A 23,658-nucleotide genomic window follows, 5' to 3' on the forward strand; every position below is an offset into this window, starting at 1 on the left:
CAGAACCACTTCCCCATTCCCAGGGTGCCAGGAGCCCACCCCAGAGACGGGGCGGGTGGGAAGGCCGAGGGCCAGGGAGGGGGCTGGGCCTGGCACCAGTGCCCGGATGTGACCCAGCCCTCAATTATCGCAGGCGGCCTGTTGACTGTGGCGTTATCACTGCCCAAGGATTTACTTCACACTCGGGCAGCTAAGAATAGAGCTGCCTGGGGGCACCGTGCCAGGGGAGAGGAGAGCACCCGCCAGAGTGAAACCCCTGCTGAGGAAGGGGAGCGCCACTGGCGCAAGGCAGGGCCGAGTCATGCTAGCCCTCTGAGGTTTCGTTTCCTCCTTCCTCTTGTGCCTCCAGGGATGGGGGAGAGGTGACTCCTGAGTTGTTCTGGTGGCCTCCCCTGCGCCCTAATGTCACCTCTTCCCCATATCTGCTTCTCACATGAACCCCGCTCCTTCTTGCCTCCTTTCCTCCCCAACAAGCCCCTTCCAGGCCCCTCACAGACATATTCTGACCACCCCTCCTATCCGCAGGTCACAGATGAAGGATCAGAAATTGGCTCAGTGGGAGGCACGTTTTATTCAGTCTTGCTCTGGTTCCACCCAATCTCTTCTGGGCCAGTCCTCCTGAGAGCCAGCACTGCACCACTGCCCCAGGCATATCCACCAGGGACACACATGTGCTTCACCAGGCTAAGATGGGTAAGGGAATTGGTGGGGCCTCTGAGGGAGGCTCTGAGCAGGCCACCTGAATTCTCAGCTCACCAGATCAGAACAGAGGAGAGGACTCTGGCAAGGAAGAACCTGAGGGAAGTGGACTGGCACTGGCTGGCGTTCAGTGGGCGACATGCCCCTACAAGTTAGCAGAAGTGGCTGCCACTGCCGGGTTCGTGTAAGAGAGGCCATTGCCCGCAGACACCTGGGTGGGTGGGAAAGAGATCCAGGGTGAGGGGCAGAAGCTACCTCCTAGAGCTCCTGGATGGCACCTGGGGCTCGCCAGCTCTCAAAGGGTTAATTCAGAGAGAGCACCTGCCGGGCCCCACCAGCAGCCAGGTGACTGTAAACAGGACCGCTCCTCCCTCTGCTCCCTTCACCCCCTCCTCTTTGCTCTAATCAGTCCCCTTGGCCTCCTCTTCCACCCTTTCTCCCTCCATTCTCTGCTTCTCCAGCCCGAGGAGGGGTGTGTGTGTGTGTGTGGGTATAAAACTGGAAGATGGAGGTCTCCAGGAGGAAAAAAATGAGGGCAAGAAAAGGAAACTCCTCTCTCCTCCCCCACCCGGAGTGGCTTTCCAGCCCCAGGTGGCTGCAGTAATTATTTACTAGGTCCTGTAGAGAAAGGCCAAGGGAGGGAAGAGGGAGGGTTCCTTTCTTCCGTGAGGCTCCCAAGAACCCCTTCAGCACCCAGGCTCACTTGGCCTAGTGAGAGTTCTTTCTCTACACCAGGGACGCCCCAGCCTTTCTCAGTCTATTTTCCATTCTTATAAGGAGATGAGTGGGAGCCACATGCTCATTCCTTGTGACTCCTGCAGGAAGGGGCTCCCCCCTGGGCACAGTGCCCCACCCACTTTGCCTCTGGGCATCCTAGTGAGCACCTCCATGGCACCAGTTCAGCCAGAGCCTGCCAGCCATGAAGGTGGATAGACAATGCTTTTTAGGGAATGCTGGTAGTGGGGGCACCTCCTCTTGAGATCCCCTTTCTTCCCTGGTCTCTTCCCCAGGCCCGTCCCCCAGAATTCCTCTGACCTCCACCCCCATCCTTGCCAGGTCCCCCACTGCTTACCTTTTGCCACCCCTCACCTCATCCAAGCTGTTTGGGTTTTCCAAGTACGCTTTTAGACCCCCTGCCCAGCCAAAGCCTCTGCCTCCCCCAGTCTATGGAGCCCATCCTCACCTCCTCATAGGGGCTACGACTGGTACTACCCGGGGGCACATAGCGCCCATGGGTGTGGTAGGTGGGGTACTCGCTCATAGGATGGTAGGCATCCCGGGCTGGAAAGATGTCCAGCTGTGCATAGTTCTTTCGGCGGCACTGACAAACAGCCTGGGGAGACAGGAGGTTATGGTGGGCCATGGGATTCCTTCCACCAGGGGGACTCTGGTCAGGGCCAGAGACTGAGCACTTACCAGGGCAATGAGATAGATGATGGCCAGCGCAACCAGAATGCAGACCAGCACCAGCAGGGCAATGCCCCAGCCTGGTACCCCAGACCCAGTCTGGGCCGAGGAAGGAAACGACACAGCATTCACTAAAAGGGAAAAGCAGTGGTCAGGGCAGTTTCCCAAAGGAGGCAACCCCCACCTGGTAGCACCAATGGGAAGGGCAGGAACCCAGATGTTGGAGGAGAGTGGCCCTGGCTTGGTGCTGGGCTGCACCTGGGGAAATAGCCTCACCACTGACTCTTGAGATAGACAGGTTATATCTGGCTGCTTCTGATTCATGCTGAACAAGCTGTGTCTCCACACTCTGGGCATCAATGGTACCCTCTCGGAAGGCCAGAGTCGATTCTACCACCACAGATCCTGGCCTGGTCACAGGAAAATGGGCATCTCAGCCATGGGCTCCCAGCTTCTGGCTCAGCACTTCCCCCAATGACAAGTGTACCAAAACCTCCCCACAGTCATGACAAATCCACCCACCATCCACCCACAGAGTCCACACTCACAACTGTACCTGAAACTGATATTATAGAGGCCTAGAAAATCCTCTTGTTTATAAATCTGCAAAAGCTGGGGTGAGAGGGAAAGGACTCAGGCTCAATGCAAAGGGTTCAAGCAGTTCTAAAAGCTTCTTTAGGAGAGCATGTGAAGGAAGCACAGATACCCACCAATTCAGAAATCTTTCTCTGCAGCTCTTGGTAGTAGTTGGTCCTGGGATCTTCCAGGGAAGAGTTAAACTGGAGGTTCAAAATGTAGAAAGACAAGAAAAACAAAGAGACCCTAATAGACAACTGGGGAGAAGTACTATGATTGGAGGAGGTGGGAGGAAGGACAGTGCTATGGTTAGTGCTACTGGCAATAGTCCTGGTGCTGTGGCTGGCAAGGGTGGTATGAGTATCAGAATGGTGGCTAGGAACTGAAGACTGAGTAACCTTGCTGATGGGGGTTGTGGTAGCCTTGGCAGATGTGCCATTGTGCACCAGAGTAAAAGTTGAGCCCGATGCAGAGATCATGGATGGGGTTGAAGTGACATTGCTGACTGGAGTGGTGGCCGAACTTGGGGCAGGGCTGGTGATCAGAGGTGAAGTAGCAGCCTGGGCTGGACTGCTGGCCAAGGTGACATTGTGGGTTAGAGTGTTGGCTGAGTCTGGGGTGGGGCTGTTGGTTTGAGATGAGGTGACAGCCTGAGCTGGAGTGGTAGCCGAGCCTGGGGCAGGGCTGGTGGTCTGAGATGAGTTGACAGCCTGAGCTGGAGTGGTGGCTGAGCCTGGGGCAGGGCCGGTGGTCAGAGAGGAGGTGGCAGCCTGGGCTGGAGTGGTGGCCGAGCCTGGGGCAGGACTGGTGGTCTGAGATGAGTTGACAGCCTGACCTGGAGTGGTGGCTGAGCCTGGGGCAGGGCCGGTGGTCAGAGAGGAGGTGGCAGCCTGGGCTGGAGTGTTGGCCGAGCCTGGGGCAGGACTGGTGGTCTGAGATGAGTTGACAGCCTGACCTGGAGTGGTGGCTGAGCCTGGGGCAGGGCCAGTGGTCAGAGAGGTGGCAGCCTGGGCTGGAGTGGTGGCCGAGCCTGGGGCAGGACTGGTGGTCTGAGATGAGTTGACAGCCTGACCTGGAGTGGTGGCTGAGCCTGGGGCAGGGCTGGTGGTCAGAGAGGAGGTGGCAGCCTGGGCTGGAGTGTTGGCCGAGCCTGAGGCAGGACTGGTGGTCTGAGATGAGTTGACAGCCTGGGCTGGAATGTTGGTCGAGCCTGTGGCAGGGCTAGTTGTCAGAGAGGAGGTGGCAGCCTGGACTGGAGTGTTAGCCGAGCCTGAGGCAGGACTGGTGGTCTGAGATGAGTTGACAGCCTGGGCTGGAGTGTTGGCCAAGTCTGTGGCAGGGCTGGTGGTCAGAGAGGAGGTGGCAGCCTGAGCTAGAGTAGTAGCTGAGCCTGAGGCACGGCTGGTGGTCAGAGATGAAGTGGCAGCCTGGGCTGGATTGGTGGCCGAGGTGACATAGTGGGCTAGAGTGAGGGTGGGAAGTACACTGCTAGTCTTGCTCACAAAATTTCTCTCAGTGGAGCTGGAGGCTGGGCTGCCTTGAGTAGCTGAAGTCTTTGTTTCTGTACTCTGGCTGGGGTTAGGGGTGGTGGCAGCTGTAAGAAGTTGAGGTCACAGGATTGGGTTGGAAGACAAATCAGAGCAAGGAGAAAATATAACCTCTGGCAACAAGAGAAGTAGGACCTGAGGCAGCACCAGGCAGCCCCCTGGTTGGCCCTCCTCTTCCTTCCCTGCCGGCAGCCTCCTGGCAGCCTCCTACTCTCTTCCCACACACCTCTGCTCCTGGCCTGTCCATATCCCCACTCCTAAGACTTACCTCTCCTGACTCCCTCCCCCCTGCTCCGAGCCTTCTCTCCCGGACATTCATCTTCCCCTGGCACCCACTCTCCTGGGGACCACCTCTTCTCAGCCTGTCCTTAGCCTCTCTTCTTCATTCTGGAAGAGACTGGGCCACCCACATCTGCAATTTCTGCTTCTCGTGGTGCCATCTGCCAGGAAGCAAAACCCACAGAAAGACCAGGAAGACCACATGAGCAGGGTAGCCCCCTCCCCACCTTGTGCCCCTCACCTGTAAGCACTAGGAGTAGCAGCAGCAGGAAGAAAGGGGACTGGATGTCTGGTGTCATGGTGGTGGTGAACTGGGTGGGGAGGGGTTAGGACAGATTCAGGCAGGCGCTGCCTGTGAAGTGCAGCGGGCACAGGCGCCTGCTGCTTTATACCGGTCCCCCTCCCGCCCTAGGCACAGCCGGAGCAGGTGACAGGTGACAAAACCCCGCCTCCTGTCCCCTTCCCTACCTCCTACCTCTTCCTCCTCCTCCCCAACCATTCTGGGTAGAGTACATGGGCTCCAATCACTCAACCCTCTCTGCCTCTGACAACCTGTTTGTTTTCCATCTGGCCTCCCCCTTTCATCGATCACTCCCTGGCTCCAGAAGGTGGGAGTAGGGGAGTCTGGGACCTGGAAGCCCCTGGCTTTAATTTTAGCGTAGAGCAACAGCTAGGTGAGAAAAAGGAACAGAGAAAGTGGGCTAGGTCAAGGTCCTGGACAGCAAGGTCGGGAAGCCCACCCGTACTTCCTCCACTCCATCTCCGCACTTTCCCTGAGTCCTTTGAAGCCCCATTCTACGGGGCTGAGAAGAAATAAGAGGGCTTGATAATGAGTGGACTAGGTGCTAGTTTTGGACTCCCTACCCCCACCACTTCCCGGAATAGCCCCACCCTTCTAACCGCTCCCTGTCCCGTTCCACACGCAGTTCTACCCCGAAACCCACAGTCCCCGCCCCAGCCGGACTTTCCAGCAGCCTGGGTTCCCTCCTTGGCTTTCTCCCGAGAAGGGGGCGGGGGAAGAAATTTCCACTTGAAGACGAAACCTGAACTCCGCAGAACCCTGGGGTCCTAGCTTCCCACCCCTCCACCTTCTAGCGGCGGCCTGGCTGCGCCGCTGGCCGGGAGCTCCTGCCCCCTAGTGGTCACCGGGAGCCTCGCGGCGCCGGCCGCACGGGCTGAGCGGCTGCCCCGACCCAGTGGAGAGAGGGTTGGACAGCGCTGCCTATGTGCGGGCCGAGAGAGCCCGGGAAGGCTGGGTCCCGGGGAGAAAAGTCAGTGCCTCGGACAGACAGGGCGGAACGCACAGTACGATGGAGGGCCTGGGAGCTTTAGGAGGGGGATTTGGGGGCGCGCGGGTCTGGTGTGTGAAGGAAACGGGGCTAAGTGCGTGGGGTCCTGAGATATGCGGAATGGGCACCGAGGTATGTGGGAGAGGACATCGAAATGTGGGAGGGAGAATGCGATTGGTTATCTGGGGGGGCAGGGGAGGCGTAAAGTAGGTGGGGCAACAGAACGAAGTTTGGGGGCACGGAACTACCCTTTGGGGAGCAGAGTGGTGTTTGGGACTGGAAGGCACGTGGAAGGAGCAAAACCATACGTAAAGGCGCGTAATGTAGGAGAGTCGAGAGGTATTCTGAAGGGCAGGCGTCCTTGGGAGCAGGGAGGTATTTAGGCCGCAGCGGCACGTGGAATTTAGGGTATCAGGCCCGGTCCGACGGTTCTGGGTTGTGGTCTAGGCCGACGGAAGCAGTTATGACAGTATGAGGAAAACAATTCTTAGCTCCAGCGAACACGGATTGGCAAATGATACTTTTAAAACACTATGGTGCGGCGCGGGACTGGAGGGAAGCCGGATCAGGCAGCGAGGAACCGCCGCTCCCGCCCACGCGCCGCTCGGTCTCCAAGGGGCCGCTTTGTGCAGCGGCGGGACCCCGGGGCGGGCGCGGGACCGGCGGAGGCGTCTTACGTCAGCGCGCCGGGGCGCCTGGGCCGGAGAGGCGGGGAAGCCCCCCCACCCGCGGCTGGAGAAAGCACGAGAGTCTAGCGGGGCGGCCCCAAACCTTAACTCCCGGCGTCGCCAGGCAACAGCCATTCAGTTCGGTTGCTGGGACACGCGTCACCATGGCGACGGCTCCGCACCGCGCAGTCTGAGTATTTAAAGAGCAAGCGCGCGCAACGCCCAGGCGTCGGAAAACGGCCTTTCGGGACGCCGCGGGCTCCGCTTTTCCCTTCAGCCCCCTCCCCCTTACCGTCCCTTTCACCTTCCGGGCGCCAAGTCTCTCTGGCCTCCAGGGTGGACCCAACTCCCCAGCGTGCCCCTGGTTCTTGGGCCGAGACGGCTTCGGGCGGTGGGGAGCGGGATCCCGGGCCCCGGGCGGGCGGGAGGGACGGGACGCGGTGCAGTGTTGTTCTTTCCCCCGCCAATATTGCACTCGTCCCGGCCTCCGGCCCCCCCGGCCCCCCGGCCTCCCCCTCACCCCGAACGGGGCAGCCCCCGCCCTCCTGGCTCTCGATCCCGACTGATCTAAGATAGACTGGAGTGTCGCCGCTACCACCGTGAGTAAGTGAGGCTGGGAGGACTTTAGCTATCCTCCCACCGACACCCCATCCTTCACTTAACCTCATCCAGCACCTTCCCCACCTGCACCCCAAAATTCAGCCAAACTTCCCCTAGGTCTCTAACTTCCATCCTACCAGCCTTTCTCCTTTACCACCTAATAGGTTTCTTTCTATTCCCCACCATATCCCAAAAAATCCCTAAAGTAAGCAATTGCACTGGCTTAGAAAACAACTGGAACTTTATGGCAACGTACTGGTATTGTTCCTGGGGTTAGTGCCTGAGTTATACCCCTTGAAAACGTCCCATCCCCTGAACCGTGGGGTCACAACCCCTCTGGGGCTAAACTCCTGACGGGTGCCAGAGGAGGGTCTGTGTTTGGCTAAGGGGCTGGAGCTTAGACCCCAGGGTCTCCAGGACGGACCCCAAGGCCAAATGGTCTCAAATCAGGATTCTGAATCTGGTGTCCACCTCCTCACACCCTTCCTTGGAGCAGCTGCCTCCGGAATGGCTCAAAGTCCTCCGGTACTGTGTCTAAAGAAGGGGAAATAAGTAAAGTCAGAGGATGTAGCTCTCTCACCGGGGCATGAGGGGTAAGGTTGATTTTGGTCTAGAGCCTCACCATTGCATCGATACTGGAGATTGGACCAAATGATGTTTTCTTGGGAGAAGCAGAATACACCAAGACGCCCCCCTCGCATGGAAGTGTCAATGATCACCCCAGAATCTGCCACTAGCTGGGGACCTTCATAAAGCTTCACCCTGTCCAGGATAGGGGTGTCCATTGGTGAGGGTGCCAGTGGGCACTGTGTCACCATGCCCAGGACCCTACTTATCCCCAGCCCCCTTAGAACTCACCAGGCCTGAGAGAGAAGGGAGGGAGGGAGAGGGAGGAAGGAAAGGGGAGGGAAGGGGGTGCTTTTCTCAGGCCTGGGGCCCCTAGCTCTTTGTCCGGCCCCTTTTGCATCTCAAAGCATCAGCCACATTCCAAGCGAGGATTGAGTTGCCATGACAATGAGCACAATAGGCTGGGGGGTGAAGTCACCCTATTCCCAGGCTCTAGTCCACCCCCGTTTATCCCTTGTCCTGGCACCCCACGGCCCAGGCACCTTAAAGGGGAACCAACCCAGATCCCTGAGCTCTGGTCTCTTGGCCATGGAAAGTCCAGCCTCTAAGAAGACCCATTTCTCCTCCCTTTACAGTTATCCCCAACAACGAGGGGCACTTGTTGGAGGGAAACACAAAGTTGTGGATAAAGTTCTGAACTGTGAGGCCTGTGAAGTCTGGGCCCCAGTTTGTTCTTCTGTAAATGATCCCTTCCAGGTCAGACACTTTGATAGGCAGGTTCTAGGCTGTACCAATTAAGACGCCCATGTGTGAGAGGCCAGCCTGTGGCTCACTCGGAAGGGTGTGGTGCTGATAACACCGAGGCCATGGGTCCGGATCCCTATATAGGGATGGCCTGTTGGCTCACTTGGGAGAGCCTGGTGCTGATAGCACCAGGTCAAGGGTTGGGACCCCCTTACCGGTCATCTTTTTTTTTAAAAAAAAAAAGGCTGATGTGATGTGCCCTTCCCCAGATTGGCCTGGGATATAGAGGTTCCCAGAGAACTGTTAAGGGCAGTGCCCTCGATTTACAGGGGGGGAAATGGGGCACAAAGGTTGCATGACTTGACCAACATTGACTATAGGTCCTCCTGTCTGTGGTGAGAAGGAAGATGTAGAGACATGGCCACAGTCCCTGCCCGTGGCACAAGCAATTGAGTAGAGGGAAGGTCACTGGCAAGTTCCAGCTAAAGGGGAAGAAAAGGCCAGCCTGGGATCTCCTAGGAGGGCTTAGCCCCTCTCCTTACCTAATGTAGCCAACTTGAGGTCGATGCAGCAGCTGCCAACGATAGGAGGTCTTGTCACGCCAGCCCACATTTCGTGGGTCAGTCCACAGCAATCGTACCTGATCAGGGGTGTGGCCAGTATGCCACAAGGCATTCCGGAGTTGTTCGCCTGGGCCAGACACTGATGTCACTGCCTGGGGGGCATTGGCAAAGACAGTGGGTCAACCACAGGACCGGAGTGAGGGGAGTCAACAGATTGGTAAGTGCCGGTGGGAAAGGGAGTCAAGGAGGTCAGGAGAATGCTCTGGAGCCCCAGAGACTTGACCTCCAAGCCAGATGTCTGGGTAAGAGGGTTCACAGTCAGGCAGTGGGGGCCCTGGGGCTGGGTGGGGAGAGCCTTGGGAAAGGGCCCTGGGTTGGAGAATCTGGGCAGTTGGGGGACCTTGAGCTGTAGCCCAGGCTGGGCAACAGCCCGGAAAGGTGTGGCCTGCCAGTAGGTCTGTTCCGTCTGCTTCCACATAACCACGTAGAAACGGCCGCTGTCCTGATAACTGAAGAGAAAGCCTGCATAGTCATCATCAGTCACTGTGTTCACGTGGAAGGTGCCTTCAAAGTCCACACCATTGAAGGCTGTGTATCCTGTGGCAGGGGCGGGGGGTAAAAGTCAGGGGTAGCAAAGCCACGGTGGGGTGGGGGTGGAAAGGGATGCCAGCCATATGTGTGGCCAGCTTTCCCCACTGCCTTCATTCTTGCCTCTTTGCCCATCCTCCCTGTCTGTTTCCTCCCCAACCTTCTGCCCCTGTAGGATTCCTCTGTTCAGAAATGATTGAACTGGGTGTTCCTTACATACCAACTGCTAGGCCGGGGTCACTGTTCATGGTCTGAACAATTTCCATGCCCTGGTGTTGTATGGTAAAAAAAAAAGCCCTGATATAGGCACACTACCCCACCTAGGCCCCACCTGGTAGTCTGGTCTGATAGCACACTCCCAGCCCACTGCCCTGAGTACCTGGTTGAGCACAACCCAGTTTGGGTCAATCTGAGCATCACCCTCAGGATCCAGGACGACGGTCTGATAGGCCCGAAAATCCGTGAGGGTTACCTCTGCACTTTCGGGACACACATCCAGGGGGTCGACCACTGCATCATTGTCAAAGTCGTCCTCACACACATCACCAACACCATTGCCTGGGCAGAGTGAGGCTAGGTGCTCAGGAAAGCCGTGGCCACTGCCACTAGTCAACACTACCACCTTTTGGGCCTTACATTCCTGACCTCTTCTCCTACCCTGCCCTTCCTTGTTCTCCAGCAGGGCCTGCTGCCTCCCCCTGAGCAAAGCCCACACCAATCCAACCCTCTCCGGGGCCCCCAGCCTTACCATCTGAGTCTTTCTGATTGGGATTGGGTACCAGGCGACAGTTATCAGGACCAGGAGGCACATAATCTGGGACACCATCATTGTCATCATCCCCATCACACTCATCTCCAAGTCCATCATTGTCTGAGTCCAGCTGGGAGCTATTCGGCAACTGTGGGCAGTTGTCCTTGGTGTCCTGATGCCCATCCCCATCGCTGTTCAGAACAGGCACTAAATAAAGGCTCTAATGGCACCCCCCATCATTCCCCTCTCTTCTGCTTAGGATTCTCTTGGAGTCTACTCTTCAGCCAACCAGACCCCTTATAGTAAGCCAGATGAGGTCCAATAGTAGGAATGGAGAGTAGACTATGAGAATGACTTCCTACCCGATAATGGTGAAGAATTAAAGCTAAGTCATATGGAGATTTAAGAATATACTGGAGGTAAGTAAAATATCCCCTAAGACCTTGCATCTTTTGGCCAAGACCCTACCTGTCTTCGTTGGTGTCACAGACATCCCCTACCAGGTCGCTGTCTGCATCTGTCTGAGAGAGAGGGTCCTGTTCTCACCATCTCCTCTTGATGACTCTGAAGAGGGTGACCTAACCACTTCCCATCCAAAGGGCGGGGCCTCATCCACCAGTTCCCCTACACCTCCCCTTCCCTTGCTGTTCCCCTGTACCTGGGTAGGATTGCTCATTTCAGGGCAGCTGTCACAAGCATCTCCCACTCCATCCTCATCCCTGTCTGTCTGTAGTGGGTTGGGGACTTTAGGGCAATTGTCCAATCCATTGGGGATGCCTAGAAGAATGCGGGGTAGCACAAGGCTGTCACTAGAACATGTCATGCTCTTTCTTCTAGGGTGGTGGAAGCCTTGAGCTTTTGTCTCCTGACCCAAAGGACAACTGGTCAGGAAATCTGCCTGTACCTTGTCTCACCCCGTAGCCCACATCCTACTTAACCCTACACCCCACCTCACATTCCCACTGACATTCACTGCAGGTAATCTTCCCTCACCCACACCAACTTCCCCAAGCATACTCCCCAGTCTCAGGCTTCCTAGCCTCCCTGCTTCATCCCCACCTGTGTCCAAATTCTTACACATCTCCCAGCCACCCCCTTAGCCCCAGGCCTGCACCATCCCCATCCACGTCGTTGTCACAGGCATCTCCTTCTCCATTGCCATCTGTGTCCTTCTGGTCATTGTTGGGAACGTTAGGGCAATTGTCACAGGCATCACCAAATGAATCTGTATCGGAGTTCTGCTGGTCTTTATTGGGGAATAGCCGGCAGTTGTCCTGGGCAGAGGGGTGGGAGGGGAAGGGTCAGATCTTCTCCCAAACCACTGGCCATCTTGCACCCATCTTGTTCCTGTATCCTTGTCTAAGATCACCATTCTGTGACCATCTACCTGCTCCATGCAGTCCCACCTACCCAACTCCATGTAGTCCACCTTGTCCTGGGCACCAGGTTTATCCCTCCCTAATTTGGACTACTGGGGCCCTTCCTAGAGAATTGCCAGGGGACAAGGAGAGGTAGGATTGTGGGATGAGGCAAGAGACACAGAACAGGAGGAGGAGAGCAGAGAAGCTGGAAGTGGGAGGACAGTCTAGGTATCACCTCAACATTTTTGATCCCATCCCCATCAGCATCATCATCACACTGGTCCCCCACACCATCATTATCAGCATCTTCCTGCCCAGAGTTGGGTGTCAAAAGGCAGTTGTCCTAAAGTAAAGAGGGAGGAAGAAGATGAGTTCTGGCCTGACCCAGCCTGGGGCTCCCCCCCATGCTCAATCGCCCACCTGCCCCCTGCACCTGCTTGCAGTGTTTATTGTTATCCATGCAGGGTAGTGCCTGGTCTGGGTAGCCGTCGATGTCTGTGTCAGGCCCACACACGTTCCCGTTTCCTGCCCAGCCCACGTTACACTGGGGCAACACAAAGGGTAAGAGTTAGCAGTTTGGGCTGTCTCCCCACACCGCTTATAGATTCAAGGCTCTCTTCTCCCCTGCAACCAGTTCCTGGGCCCAAGCCCCTTCCTTTCCCATGAAAGCCCACAGTCCAGTCCTGTGCCTTTCCCCAGATTCTCACTTTTCCTTCCAAGCCCCAGTTCTAGCTCACCTGGCAGGATACTGCACCGTTGCGTTCAAAGAGACAGTGAGCATGGACGTGGCAGGGGCTGTGGGCTGGGCTGTGGCAGGTCTGGGCTGGGAAGCAGCCCTGGCTCTGGTTGCCCAGGAAACCCAGGCGGCAGGGACCACACTTGAAAGAGCCCTAAGAATGGGGCAGTAGTGTCTTAGGAAGTAGGTGAGCTTGCCAGGCACCCGGGACTGGCACCACCCCACTGCTGGGTATAGGATGGGCACGCATAACTATGCCAGGTGTATCCCTAAGGTTCTCATGACAACCTTTCAAGGCAGGTAATAGCCCCATTTTTCAAATGAGAAAGCTGAGGCTCAGAAAACGTCACAGCTAGTAAGAGGCAGGAACTAGAATTCCAAACAAGGTCCATGGGAACATCTACTCTGTGTGGTGCCTTAAGGAAGGAGGAAGAGCAGCAGGAAATTTGAAGAGGCGGCATTTACACATTCCTACCACCCCAGACACACTCACGGTACTCTACTCACCACAGTGTTGGTGCAGATGGAGTTTGGGTCACAGCCACCATTGTTACCATCATTGCATTCATCAATGTCGTTGCAGACCTGAAGGGGCAGACTTTGGGTAGAACCAGACCTATGGTGGATCTCCTCAGATACAGGAGAGGGCACTGGTGTGGTCTTATCTGTGAACATTGATATTAAGCCCAGACCGAAAGCCAATGCAAAGCCAGCCTCATCCCACTTATCACAAGGGTTCTGTGTCCAACCCAAAAGCCCCTGGCCTCTGCAAGGCCAAAATCTCTTGTTCATACACACTACCCAGTCTGACCTGTTTGCTGGCCCGGGCATAATCGATGCCCACACCAGACACCTGTGTGCCCTTGTACCCTCGAGGACAGGCCTCACAGTGGAAGCCGGGCATGGTGTTGATGCAGCTGGAGCCTGGGAAACACGGGTCAGCATGAGCACACTGGAGGCCAGATGAGAAGGAAGAGGTCAGGCCTCCCCAGGGGAACTCATTGCTCCTGGTCTCTACTTTTTGCAGCTCTCCCCACCCCCCTCATTGTGCCCCATCTGATCCCCACCCCCAGCCTCCCTCTGGGTTCCCCTGCTCCCTCCTGTGCTCCTGCCTAGCCAACTCAAACTTCCCCTGCCACTCCCCCAGCTCCTTCTCTTGTGTGGCTCTTCAGTCTTTGCCCCAGACCTTCTGTCTCCCTCCCATCTCACACTTTTTTGATGTCTGACCTCTCCTAAACCCCAGATTCCTCCGCTTCTGACCAACATTCATCCTACCCTCCTGTGCCCCTCCTGATACCCTCACCCCAGCTTGCTGCACCCTTCTGGGCTCTGCCCATTCCCACCTCATTGATGTCACTGCAGTGGGTGCCATTGCCCTGCAGGCCTGGGGGGCAGGGCCCACAGCGGTAGCCAGGGTACTCGTACACTTCCATGCAGTCCACGCCTCGGAAGCAGGGGTTGGGGCTGCAGTGGGAACGCTGCTCGTGGAAACCTGGGGGGCGGGCACAGTCAGAGCCACCCAGAGGTCACCATTCAAATCACTGGAAGGGGAAGCTGAAGCCGTGGGGTGGAGAGCACAGTGATGCTATCCAGAACCCTCCCCTGCTCTCCCACTCACCGCACACCTGACACTCCATGATGGTGTTTCGGATCAGGGACATTTCCTTCACCTGGTAGACAAAAGGATGGGGATGAGTCAGCTCTTGGCATCTCTCACCCCACCTCAGAATCAGTACCACCCTTCACTGGCCCACCCAAACCTGGTCTCGGATATCATCCCGCAGCTCCACCAGGATCTGGTTGAAGAGGGTGAGTTGCGTGACAAGCGCCTTGGTCTGCTCCCCTGTCAGGGCCCAGGGTGTGGAGAGGCTCAGAACTGGGGTGCCAGCCCTGGCCCCTCCTTGGGCAATAAGCCAGCTCCTGCCACTGTTGCCCAACCCCTACCTTTAAAACCCACCCCATTCCTGACAGAAGAGTTTGTGTCAGGCAGCTGTTAAAGCCAGGGGCTCTCACCATCCATGCTCTACCCCTTCATCATGGCCTACTCACCTAGGATGGAGTGCAGTGCATTGGTCACTGGAGAGGAGAAGAAAACACAGTCAGGGGAGTGGGATAGAGATGTGAAGAGGGGCCTGGCTGGTGAGGAGGAAGGGAGAGAGGGACAAGGACAGAGGGTTGGAGCCTCAGAATAAAGATGGGGTGTTGGATGGTGGGAGGACAGGTGACAGGCAAGCAGCACCAGCTCTTTCCACTGGGCAATGGACCTAAGGGAGTTGCCTCATAGGAAGTCAAAATTCAAACACTCCCTATTCCCAGGAGTGATAGTGGCACAAGGAATCCAAGTGAGAGGTGACCCAAAGCAGGGCCAGGACCCCAATACATTCCATTGCCTCCCTCCTTCCATAGCTTACATTTCGAGAGTTCTTTCTTTGAAATATCTGGGAAAAGTGGATGTCTTATTTAGGTAAGAGCCTCTGAACATCCTTGTCAGAAAGACCAGGCAGAAAGATGGGCAATGTTCAGAGAAACTGCTGGTAGGTGAGAACTGCCAATGGGAGCTTAAAAAGATGTCAGACCAGTATCTCATTCAGCCAAGACCAAGCAATTAGCTGCTGCTTCCTCCCCTGCCTCACCCGAAGTTCCTCATAGTTACACTCTTCTCTTCAATCATTTTATTATTTTGGCCACCCTGGTAGGTGAGATGACCTGAACAGGGAATTTTTTTTTTTTTACCTATACCTCCTGGGATGATAAGAGTCAGAGATGAAAGGTTTGGGGTAATAGGGTCAGAAACCTCAGGAATAGGTGAGCCAAAGAAATGGGTGGTAAGAGGGATGGAGGTAGAGTGGATAGGGAGTCACCAAAGATCATAGGACCTGTAGTCCAGTGTCAGCTAGCAGAAGTCTCCGTGTTACCTGTACTGTGGATGGACTCGTCCCCTTGGAATGGACACTCACTCAGGGCTCCTACCCGGGCCATGGACCCGCCAAGAATAATTTTCATAGATTCCACAAAGCCCTGGGGGGATAACAGCAGAGTAAGGTGGGAGGATCTATCAACTCCTCCCCCAATGGTGTAAACTCTGTTTCTACAGAAACTCAAGAGGGTCCTCTCTGCTCACCTGCATCCTCAAATAAGCCTTCTGTCCAGTCCTAATCTCCAGCCCATCAACCTCTGCTGGAGGAATGGGGGCCAGTGCTGGAAGTCCAGCATGTTGGTCACCCAATTTGCAGTCCACATAGAGCTGCAGGGCAGGGCTGGGTCGGGACGGACCTCGAAGTCGCAGGAGAGCCGTGTGTGTGCGCCCATCAGCCAGGCCTGCTTGCTGTAGGTTCACTGCGTGGACTTTGCCATCCTCCCGCTGATACCGCACCAGTACTGCCCAGGAGGGGAGGTCAGTATCGGCACTGTCCCCCATACCCTGTTTCCCAGGTGAGCTTTGGATCAACTCTTCTGGATACCACATCTCTAGGGCTACCATCCTTAATTCAGCTATGTATCTTATCCATATGTATCCTATATGTATCTTATAATGCTTTATACATAAAAGGTACACAATAAATGTTTCTCAAATTGGTTTACAGACTATGATTTTCTTAGTCTTCAGTGGCATCAGATCACTCTATCCTCTCCTGGAGTGGCAGCTGGTTCTGTACCCACCAAACTGTCCCACGGATCTGAAGAACTTCTCTATATCACTGCCGGGGCAAAGAGACATGTCTTACCCTACCTCTAGGTATCCCCAAGTACAACCTCCCATCTCTATAGATATCAGGCCTCACTCTATTGGTTTGGTACCTGGCCTTCTGAGGCATCTCCTAAGTGCCCAATACCAGCTGCCCCTGATGCCTGGGCACAACCTGATGGGGCCATTGTCCCCAGTGGAGGCCAAGGAGAATTAGGAGGCAACTGGGAGTGGGAATGAGGGTGAGTGTTCAGGGGGATCACCACTGCAAGAAAGGAAATGCCCCTCAGTCACCTTTGTTGATCTTGCCCACAACAGAGGCCTCCAGCCATCGTGTGTTGTCTTGACGAGAGTAGAGGCCAAAGAGGACACCACCCTGCTTGGGGGGCAGGCGGAAGGTGGACAAGAGGTAGATGTCCCCAGCAGTGAGCAGGGCTGTCCGGATCTTCTCTGCCACAGCTACCATCTGCCGGGACTCGCCCACAGTCAGCAGGTCAATTACTAGCCAGGCAAGGATTATCAAGGTCAGAGAAAGGGGTCAAATGCTAAGGCCTGCCCTCTCCCCTGAGCCCTCAGGGGTGGGGCCTCTCTCATCACCCCCCACACTCACAACCATGCAGCATTAGTCACCTTCTCAAAACTCAACCCTTGTTGCTATCAGAGCACAGAGGCATTATGCCTCCCTTTTACCTCATTATTGCCCACTACCATCTTCTGGGAACCTGCAGGCCAGAGGCTCACTTGGAAATACAGAAACAGCACCCTGCACACATAAGATGCCCCCACCAGGTGGCGCAAGGTAGACACTGCTGATCCCAGGCAGGAGTGGCACCTGGTGCCCACTGCACAGAAATGGGAAGCAGCTTCTCTTTCCACTGCTGGTTTGGCTTATTCCACCCCCTAGTGCTCCTCCCATCCTGGGGGCTCAGCACACTCACTCTGGATAAGAACAGCTGCCCACTGAGGGCTCCGACCCTCCCACCGTCTGGGCTCTATCCCACGGGAATGCAGGACTTGGCTCCTTTGCCTCCTGTGACCTGACCAATCTGCGGTTTCCCCTTCAGTCAGTAAAGAATCTATGCCTGTGTCATCTGCTCCAGCTACCTCTCCCACACCCATGGGCCCATCCTTCAACCAGACCTCCGGGAGAGCCCAGACCTCTTGGTCTCCACCCCTGTCCTGTCCTTCGGCGGCCAGGAGACCTGGGGGACGAAGCACAGGGACCCACACAGTACACCTTTCTTCACGCTGCTATCCCAGACCCTGGGGTACCTGCAGATGCTCAGACACCAACCCAGCCAGGCAGCTCTAGCATCCAGTTCCTGAGTCCTCTGCCCTGGCCTTATGCCTGATCCTGGCCAGTTCCCACTCACCCACCATTCTCTGGTGCCCACTCCTCCCCACCAGGCCATAATTTCACCAACTCTAGACAGTGTAACTCTCCTCCAGCTCAGTTTCAGGACCCTTCCCCTCTCCCCTGGCCCACATGTTCCCTGCTATCTGGGCTGGGGGCAAATGAGGAGGAGGCAGAGAAGGGTCTAAGAGGATGGAGACAGGCTTACCCTGCAGGTCCTGACTGGCAGATGCGAAAGAGCAAAGGAGGAGAAGAGCCAGGGCCCCCCGAAGTTCCGGCGTCTCCATGCCGCTCAGCCGGCTCACTACCCCTGGCAAGCAGGCGGCTGGGAGGGGACAAGGCTAGGCGGAGAGAGCAGGAGCGGGGGGCGGAGGGACGGAGGGGGGAGTTTGGGGGGGGCAGCAGGAGGGTGAGGGGGGGTGTGAAACAAAGAACTGCCAATCTTCCTGGAGGCATCACCAGCTCCTGGAACCAGGGTCACTGGGAAAGAGCCCTGGAGGCCTCCCTGCCTCCTGTGCCTGCGTAATAGTCCTCTCCCCCAGGTGCCTCCCTCTCCCCTGTCATCCCGTTGTATTCAGTGCCTGAATACACAGCACTACCGAATGCTACTGTTTTCTGGAAGCCACAGTCGGGGAAGGCAGGAACCCCTCGCAGGGGCAGTGCCAGACAGTAAGCATTATTCCACATCTGGCGGGAAAGGATGCCAAAGGAGTGGCCGAAACTAGCTTGCTGTAGTGCCCAGGGGATGCCCACATGGCATGAAGTTTGCTGCTTTGACGGAGCAAGTGCTCTTTATTAGGGTGGGGGTTCTCTGACATGTGCCTTTCCTCCATTTTCCCTCATTCCTAGGAAAACTTGGAGTCTGGAAGCGTCTGATGGGAACTGGAAAGAGAGTATAAAACAGTGGTCAGTGAGGTCCGAGTGAAGAAATCAGGAAAGAGGAAAGGGACACCAGGGACAGGAGTAGAAGACCAGAGGACAAACCAGGAGACATGGATCAGACTGGGGAACACTGTGGGTACTAGCGGACGATGGGCCATGACCCGGACGAAACGGAGGGGCGCCTGAGTTCCAGCTACCAGGAAACAGCCGCGAGCCCCACCTCCCCTCCCCCACCCAGGCCCCAGCCCGGCCTCCGATCGGCCGCCGCCACCGCCCCTGTTTTGTTTCCATGGCGACAGGCGGCGAGGGCCCGCTCCAAACATAACGCGCTGTGGAAAACATGCGGCTCGGGGGACCCCCCCCCCCGGAGTCCCCGCTCGGGGCTGAGCCCCGAGGGGCTCCGGAGTAGTCCACGCCACGTGCAGCTTGTCAAGAGCCCCCAGAGCCAGCCCAGGCACACAAGACACCCCTCTCCTGGGCCCGCCGCGTTCTGGGAGATTCGGGGTTCCCCTCGGCCAAGGCGCCGTGACTCTCCGAGGCGCAATCGGCTGGGAGCCCTCCGCTACTTCGAGGGCAACTTACGGCCGCCCTGCCCCGCAGCTCGCGGCCCCGCCCCCAGCCGTCCGGCAGCCCCTAGAGCCAGGAGAAGCTGCACCTCCCCCGCGGCCTCCCCAGGTCCCCAGCCCCGAGCGGCCGCAGCGGGGGTGGTGGGGGCGGGGCCGTGCGGGGGAGGGCAGAAGTGCCCAGGGAGGTGCTTCCGGGACAGAGGGCGGGCAAGATGGCGGCCCCCATGGAGCTGTTCTGCTGGTCAGGAGGCTGGGGACTACCGTCAGTGGACCTGGACAGCCTGGCCGTGCTGGTGAGGGGTGGCGCCGGCGCCCTCTGCTGCGCCCTGGAAGACTGGGGAGGGGGCCCAAACTAGCCGAGTATACGAATTTGGCCGGGGCGCCTCAGCACGGGCGCAGTGGGAGAAACTGAGGCAATCAAAGAGCGTGCTTGGCCAAGATGGGCTCAATACCCTGTGTCGTAATTTCCTAGGCTTCGTACAGCAATGGAAAGAGGCCTGGTCAGGGGTTCAGGAGATGGGTTCTAGTACTTGCCCATCCATTTATTGGCTGTGTGACCTTGGGGCTATCCCTTCCTCTCTCTGGGTTCTGTTTCTTCATCCGGAGGTTTACCAGCCTGGGTGATCTCAGGGATCTCCTCCGGCTTGGCATTCTTGTCTTCTCAGCTTCCCTTTCATCCTCCACCTCACTAAACAGTATTTACTGAGCCTATTGTTTGTTGGACCAAACGGCCCACAATCAGGCTCTGTAGAAAGAGCTTTAGTATCAGAAAGACTTAGTTCACTTCACTCATTCACTCACTCCTTGATTTGATAAGCACGTATTAGGCTTCTTCCAAATACCAAACATTGCTCTACAAGGATGAATAAGACTTGGTCCCTCCCCTCAAGTTATTTACAGGAAGACAGACATGTAAGCAAATAAATGAAACAAAATGTTCAGGTGTAAGATATAAGTAGGAACAGGCCACAGAAACTGCCAGAGAAGAAGAGCATGATTAGTGCTTCCCAGAAGAGGGATACTGGTTAGGGAAAAGCTTCTGAGGATAGGTGTTCACCAGGTAGATGTCAGGAGAGGAGATAAAGGGAAGGATTTTCCTGGCTGACCTATAATCATGGACATGTCCATAATTTCTCTGATCCCATTTGTGAAATGGGAATAGTAATATCTACCTCTTTTTTTGTACTAAGATACTAAGCATAATAGATTCAATAAATGCTTTTTCTCTTCTTGATTCACTTGTGAGGGCCATGGCCCTGGCCATTCTGCCTTCTGCTTCTTTCCCTGCAGACCTATGCCAGATTTACTGGTGCTCCACTAAAGGTGCACAAGATCACCAACCCCTGGCGGAGCCCTTCAGGTACCCAGCAACCCTGGGGGGTTGAGGAGAGGGATGTACGAGGGGAGGAGCAGGAGACAGGCAGGAAGGTGGTGCAAGTATGTATGGATAGGCAGCTAAGGGTCTGGTGGGCATATTTGTCTCTCGATGTCAGGAACTCTGCCTGCCCTTCGGACCAGTCATGGAGAGGTCATCTCAGTACCACACAAGATCATCACCCACCTTCGAAAAGAGGTAAGTGGCTTGGATAGGGGAGCTTTCAGTGAGAGAAGTTCAGTCAGTTCAGTGCAACACATTTATTGAGCACGAGACATATATCAAGCTAGACACAGGTGACCCAGAGCATCAGGAGAACACAGTCTGATGGTAGGTGATGTTGCTGTGATGCAGTAGAGCAGTAGACCAGAGAATAAGCTCAGGGCACCACTGGGCAGGGAAGGAGAGAGGCATAGACGGATGACACATGGAGGAGAAAAGAGAGTGGAAGAAAGCAGGTGGCTCTGATGAGGCCCTCAAAGATGGGACTGGAGAGGGACTTCTAAGGGCCATTTCCCTATTTTCAGGGACTAGGTTGGGCTGGATATGGGGCTCAGGATGGACAACGCTTAGAGCCAGGTTGGGGAAATTGAAAGAGCATTACAAGAGGAGTGGAGAAGCCTAGGCTATGTTCTTTGCTCTGTTATTGAGATTGGGCAAATCACTTAACCTGTCAGAGCCATAAGCTCCTTATCTGTAAAACTAGTGGGCTTAGCCAGCATGCTTTCCAAGGGTTCTTCTAGCATTCCCGGTCTGGTTCCAAAGGGAACACATTGTCAGAAGTAGGTTACTCTTCCTCATTTCTGGTTTCCCAAAGGTGAAGGAGATAGGGAATTAATGGAAACTTAAGAGAGCTGGAGAAAGGGAATCCAAATAAAAGCCAAATTTTCTGGCAGGGCCTGGGCCACTGTCCTGATTCCTTATACATGAACAGAAATTTTCCAATTTCCAAAATGTTTTCTCCTAAATTATTTTCTAACATAGCCACATTGAGAAAAAGAGATGATTACATTCATTCCACAGGGAAGAAACTGAGGCTCATAGAGACTTAAAAATCATGCTTAAGAGGTTATTTGGGGACAAAGTTTACTCAGGGTTGGAGGGAGTGCTGAGGAGCAGAGACTGGAGCCTGGGAAGGTAGGGCAGGCTGAGACCTGGGGGTAGGGGTGGAATGTGTGTGTGGTGGTGGCGCCTGGGCCATGGAATGAAGTGGAAGAAACAGCCGAGAGCTGGGCATTGAGGGAACAAGCCAGAGGGCCCAGGGAGTGTGAGGACGGCGTCCCTTAGTTCCTGAGGCATGGACTGAGGCCCAACCTGCATCTGAGCTCTGCTCTGCTAGCTTTGTGGTGTCTGGATCGGGGAAGTTACTGTTAGAAAGTTGCCGTCAGCAGGCATGTTGCCAGCTTTCCGTGGAAATTCTGGGAGCTGTTCCTAGTTTGTGGCCAGGCCTTCCTTCCTCCCCCCGATGGGCACAGGACTTGACAGCCAGCGGGATCCAAGGCCCAGGCTTTCTGCCAACAGCAACAGGCTACTAGCTGGGACCAGGCAAGGGGGCCTCAGCAGGAAAAGCTCCTTGCTCTACCTCTGCTATCCTCAGGGCCAGTGACAGGGGTACCAGACAGGATTCCTCCCTCCCTGGGGAAGTGCCCTGGCAGTCCCACAGTGTCTACCTCATGGATATTTCCTCCACAGAAGTACAATGCTGATTATGATCTGTCAGCCCGGCAAGGGGCAGACACCTTGGCCTTCATGTCTCTACTGGAGGAGAAGTTGCTCCCAGTGCTGGTGAGTGTGCCCAGACCTCCCAGCATTCATGGCGAGCAGGGACGGGGGTCAGGCACACACACACCCACACATGGACTCAGAGAAGTGTGGGGGTCCACAGCCCACCCTGGGTTAGGCAGGTGCACTGACTCAGACCTCCCTCTTCTCTCCTGCCTACCCAATCCAGATACACACTTTTTGGATAGACACCAAGAACTATGTGGAAGTGACCCGGAAGTGGTATGCAGAGGCTATGCCCTTTCCCCTCAACTTCTTCCTGCCTGGCCGCATGCAGCGGCAGTACATGGAACGGCTGCAGCTGCTGTGTGGGGAGCATAGGCCTGAGAATGAGGAAGAGCTGGAGAAGGAGGTAGCTCCGGGGCAGGGGGCTGTTGTATGTGATGAGCCCCAGGATGATGGCCAGGAATGGGAGTGCCTAGGAGGGGTGGTGGCACTTCCTGCAGCCGCAAGCCTACCTGTGTCCTCCCTATAGCTGTACCGAGAGGCCCGGGAGTGCCTGACACTTCTCTCTCAGCGCCTGGGCTCTCAGAAGTTCTTCTTTGGAGATGCGTGAGTCTGACTCCAGGGGGTAATGGGTAGCTTGGAAGAAGATACAGGTTCAGATGTAGCAGTTGGGGCTGGGTGGGCTTAGGCTCGGGACAGACACTGGCTCTGGTGACAGTGGGGCTGTGTGTGGGGCCAGAGTCTCCTCAGTGGCACAGGAGCGTAGGATGGGAGGGCAGCCAGGCTCAGGAGGGGCCTGCAGGGCTGTAGGGCATTCAATATGTCCATTATGCAGCCCTTGGATAGAGCCCCATTCAGGGCCAGGCTGGCGCCATCTGGGGAACCCTACCCATGCCAGGTCCACAACTGTGTGTCCTGTCTTCCCCTAGTGGCCCCCTGCTGCCCAGAGCCCACCTCCCAGGGCTGACTCTTCCTCTAGCTCCATCTTTACCCCTTCTGCCCCAGTTGTCCTCCTCCATCCCATCCTTCTCTCTCTGCTCCAGCCCTGCCTCCTTGGATGCCTTTGTCTTTAGCCACTTGGCCCTGCTGCTACAGGCAAAGCTGCCCAGTGGGAAGCTGCAGGCCCACCTGCAGGGGCTGCACAACCTCTGTGCCTATTGCACCCACATTCTCTGCCTCTACTTCCCCTGGGATGGAGGTAAGGGGCAGATGAGCAGATGGGATGGGATGGCCCTGGGGAGAGTGGGCAGGGATCCAGGAACTAGGCCTCCTGCCCACCCTTCTTCCTTGCCCCTCAGCTGAGGTGCCACCCCCACACCAGACACCAGTAGGCCCAGAGACTGAGGAGGAGCCATACCGGCGCCGGAACCAGATCCTATCTGTGCTGGCAGGACTGGCAGCCATGGTGGGCTATGCCTTGCTCAGCGGCATTGTATCTATCCAGAGGGCAACGCCTGCCCGGGCCCCTGGCACCCAGGCCCTGAGTATGGCTGAAGAGGATGAAGAGGAATGATTTGTCCTCATTCTCCCAGGACTTGTTTTTCTACTGTCATGCATTCCAGAGGCCCCTGTACCTCCCCATTGTTGGTACAGCCAGAAATGGGGTGCTACCCCCCAGAATAAAGCTGCTCACACTGAGTGGGATCAAACATTCTCTCCTTTAGGGGCTGCCATTTTTCCCAGCTTGTGCCAA

At 56.1% G+C, this 23,658-nt stretch overlaps 3 protein-coding genes across 10 annotated transcripts; 1 reads left to right on the plus strand and 2 right to left on the minus strand.

The window, feature by feature from the left end:
* Positions 1-844: 844 nt before the first annotated feature.
* MUC1 (mucin 1, cell surface associated) lies at positions 845-4,807 on the minus strand. Of its 3 annotated transcripts, none has more exons than XM_063106088.1 (8): positions 4,736-4,807; positions 4,185-4,235; positions 2,817-2,885; positions 2,663-2,718; positions 2,383-2,516; positions 2,116-2,237; positions 1,883-2,032; positions 845-910 (listed from the first exon to the last, which is right to left on the minus strand). In XM_063106088.1, the coding sequence occupies exons 1-8, from the start codon at positions 4,805-4,807 to the stop codon at positions 845-847; spliced, it is 720 nt and encodes a 239-aa protein (XP_062962158.1). The 3 variants fall into 3 exon arrangements, with proteins under 3 accessions (XP_062962158.1, XP_062962157.1, XP_062962159.1); XM_063106087.1 differs by having other exon boundaries at positions 4,185-4,250; XM_063106089.1 differs by lacking the exon at positions 2,817-2,885 and having other exon boundaries at positions 2,663-2,709.
* A 2,510-nt stretch (positions 4,808-7,317) lies between these two features.
* Positions 7,318-18,965, minus strand: THBS3 (thrombospondin 3). Of its 5 annotated transcripts, none has more exons than XM_063103703.1 (25): positions 18,879-18,965; positions 17,623-18,296; positions 17,201-17,262; positions 16,355-16,561; positions 15,497-15,753; positions 15,291-15,393; positions 14,425-14,451; positions 14,136-14,218; positions 13,994-14,045; positions 13,719-13,867; positions 13,187-13,327; positions 12,883-12,960; positions 12,377-12,529; positions 12,073-12,183; positions 11,875-11,982; positions 11,393-11,552; positions 10,937-11,055; positions 10,747-10,799; positions 10,276-10,469; positions 9,907-10,085; positions 9,748-9,796; positions 9,340-9,536; positions 8,919-9,091; positions 7,688-7,827; positions 7,318-7,599 (listed from the first exon to the last, which is right to left on the minus strand). In XM_063103703.1, the coding sequence occupies exons 2-25, from the start codon at positions 17,868-17,870 to the stop codon at positions 7,541-7,543; spliced, it is 3,102 nt and encodes a 1,033-aa protein (XP_062959773.1). In that variant the 5' UTR covers positions 17,871-18,296; positions 18,879-18,965; the 3' UTR covers positions 7,318-7,540. The 5 variants fall into 5 exon arrangements, with proteins under 5 accessions (XP_062959773.1, XP_062959775.1, XP_062959774.1 ...); XM_063103705.1 differs by lacking the exon at positions 18,879-18,965 and having other exon boundaries at positions 15,497-15,573; positions 15,649-15,753; positions 17,623-18,512; XM_063103704.1 differs by lacking the exon at positions 18,879-18,965 and having other exon boundaries at positions 17,219-17,262; positions 17,623-18,512.
* On the plus strand, positions 18,932-23,614 carry MTX1 (metaxin 1). Of its 2 annotated transcripts, none has more exons than XM_063103708.1 (8): positions 18,932-19,155; positions 20,153-20,222; positions 20,356-20,435; positions 21,930-22,022; positions 22,189-22,371; positions 22,495-22,571; positions 23,009-23,163; positions 23,264-23,614. In XM_063103708.1, the coding sequence occupies exons 1-8, from the start codon at positions 19,075-19,077 to the stop codon at positions 23,476-23,478; spliced, it is 954 nt and encodes a 317-aa protein (XP_062959778.1). In that variant the 5' UTR covers positions 18,932-19,074; the 3' UTR covers positions 23,479-23,614. The 2 variants fall into 2 exon arrangements, with proteins under 2 accessions (XP_062959778.1, XP_062959779.1); XM_063103709.1 differs by having other exon boundaries at positions 23,039-23,163.
* The last annotated feature ends 44 nt before the right edge of the window (positions 23,615-23,658 follow it).

This window comes from Cynocephalus volans, chromosome 8 (genome assembly GCF_027409185.1).
Source record: "Cynocephalus volans isolate mCynVol1 chromosome 8, mCynVol1.pri, whole genome shotgun sequence".
Taxonomy (NCBI): domain Eukaryota; kingdom Metazoa; phylum Chordata; class Mammalia; order Dermoptera; family Cynocephalidae; genus Cynocephalus; species Cynocephalus volans.

Coding starts and splice junctions, on each gene's coding strand:
- MUC1 (XM_063106087.1), bottom strand. CDS start 4,807: ATGACACCAGACATCCAGTCCCCTTTCTTCCTGCTGCTGCTACTCCTA. Junction 2,886..4,184: donor GCTCCACTGAGAGAAATTTT/GTGAGCAAGACT, acceptor TTGAACCTCCAG/TTTAACTCTTCCCTGGAAGA. Junction 911..1,882: donor GTCGTAGCCCCTATGAGGAG/GTGAGGATGGGC, acceptor CCACCCACCCAG/GTGTCTGCGGGCAATGGCCT.
- THBS3 (XM_063103703.1), bottom strand. CDS start 17,870: ATGCCTCCAGGAAGATTGGCAGTTCTTTGTTTCACACCCCCCCTCACC. Junction 15,394..15,496: donor AGGCTTATTTGAGGATGCAG/GTGAGCAGAGAG, acceptor TTATCCCCCCAG/GGCTTTGTGGAATCTATGAA. Junction 7,828..8,918: donor CCTCAAGTTGGCTACATTAG/GTAAGGAGAGGG, acceptor TATCCTGGACAG/GGTGAAGCTTTATGAAGGTC.
- MTX1 (XM_063103708.1), top strand. CDS start 19,075: ATGGCGGCCCCCATGGAGCTGTTCTGCTGGTCAGGAGGCTGGGGACTA. Junction 20,436..21,929: donor TCACCCACCTTCGAAAAGAG/GTAAGTGGCTTG, acceptor TTTCCTCCACAG/AAGTACAATGCTGATTATGA. Junction 22,572..23,008: donor AAGTTCTTCTTTGGAGATGC/GTGAGTCTGACT, acceptor TCTCTGCTCCAG/CCCTGCCTCCTTGGATGCCT.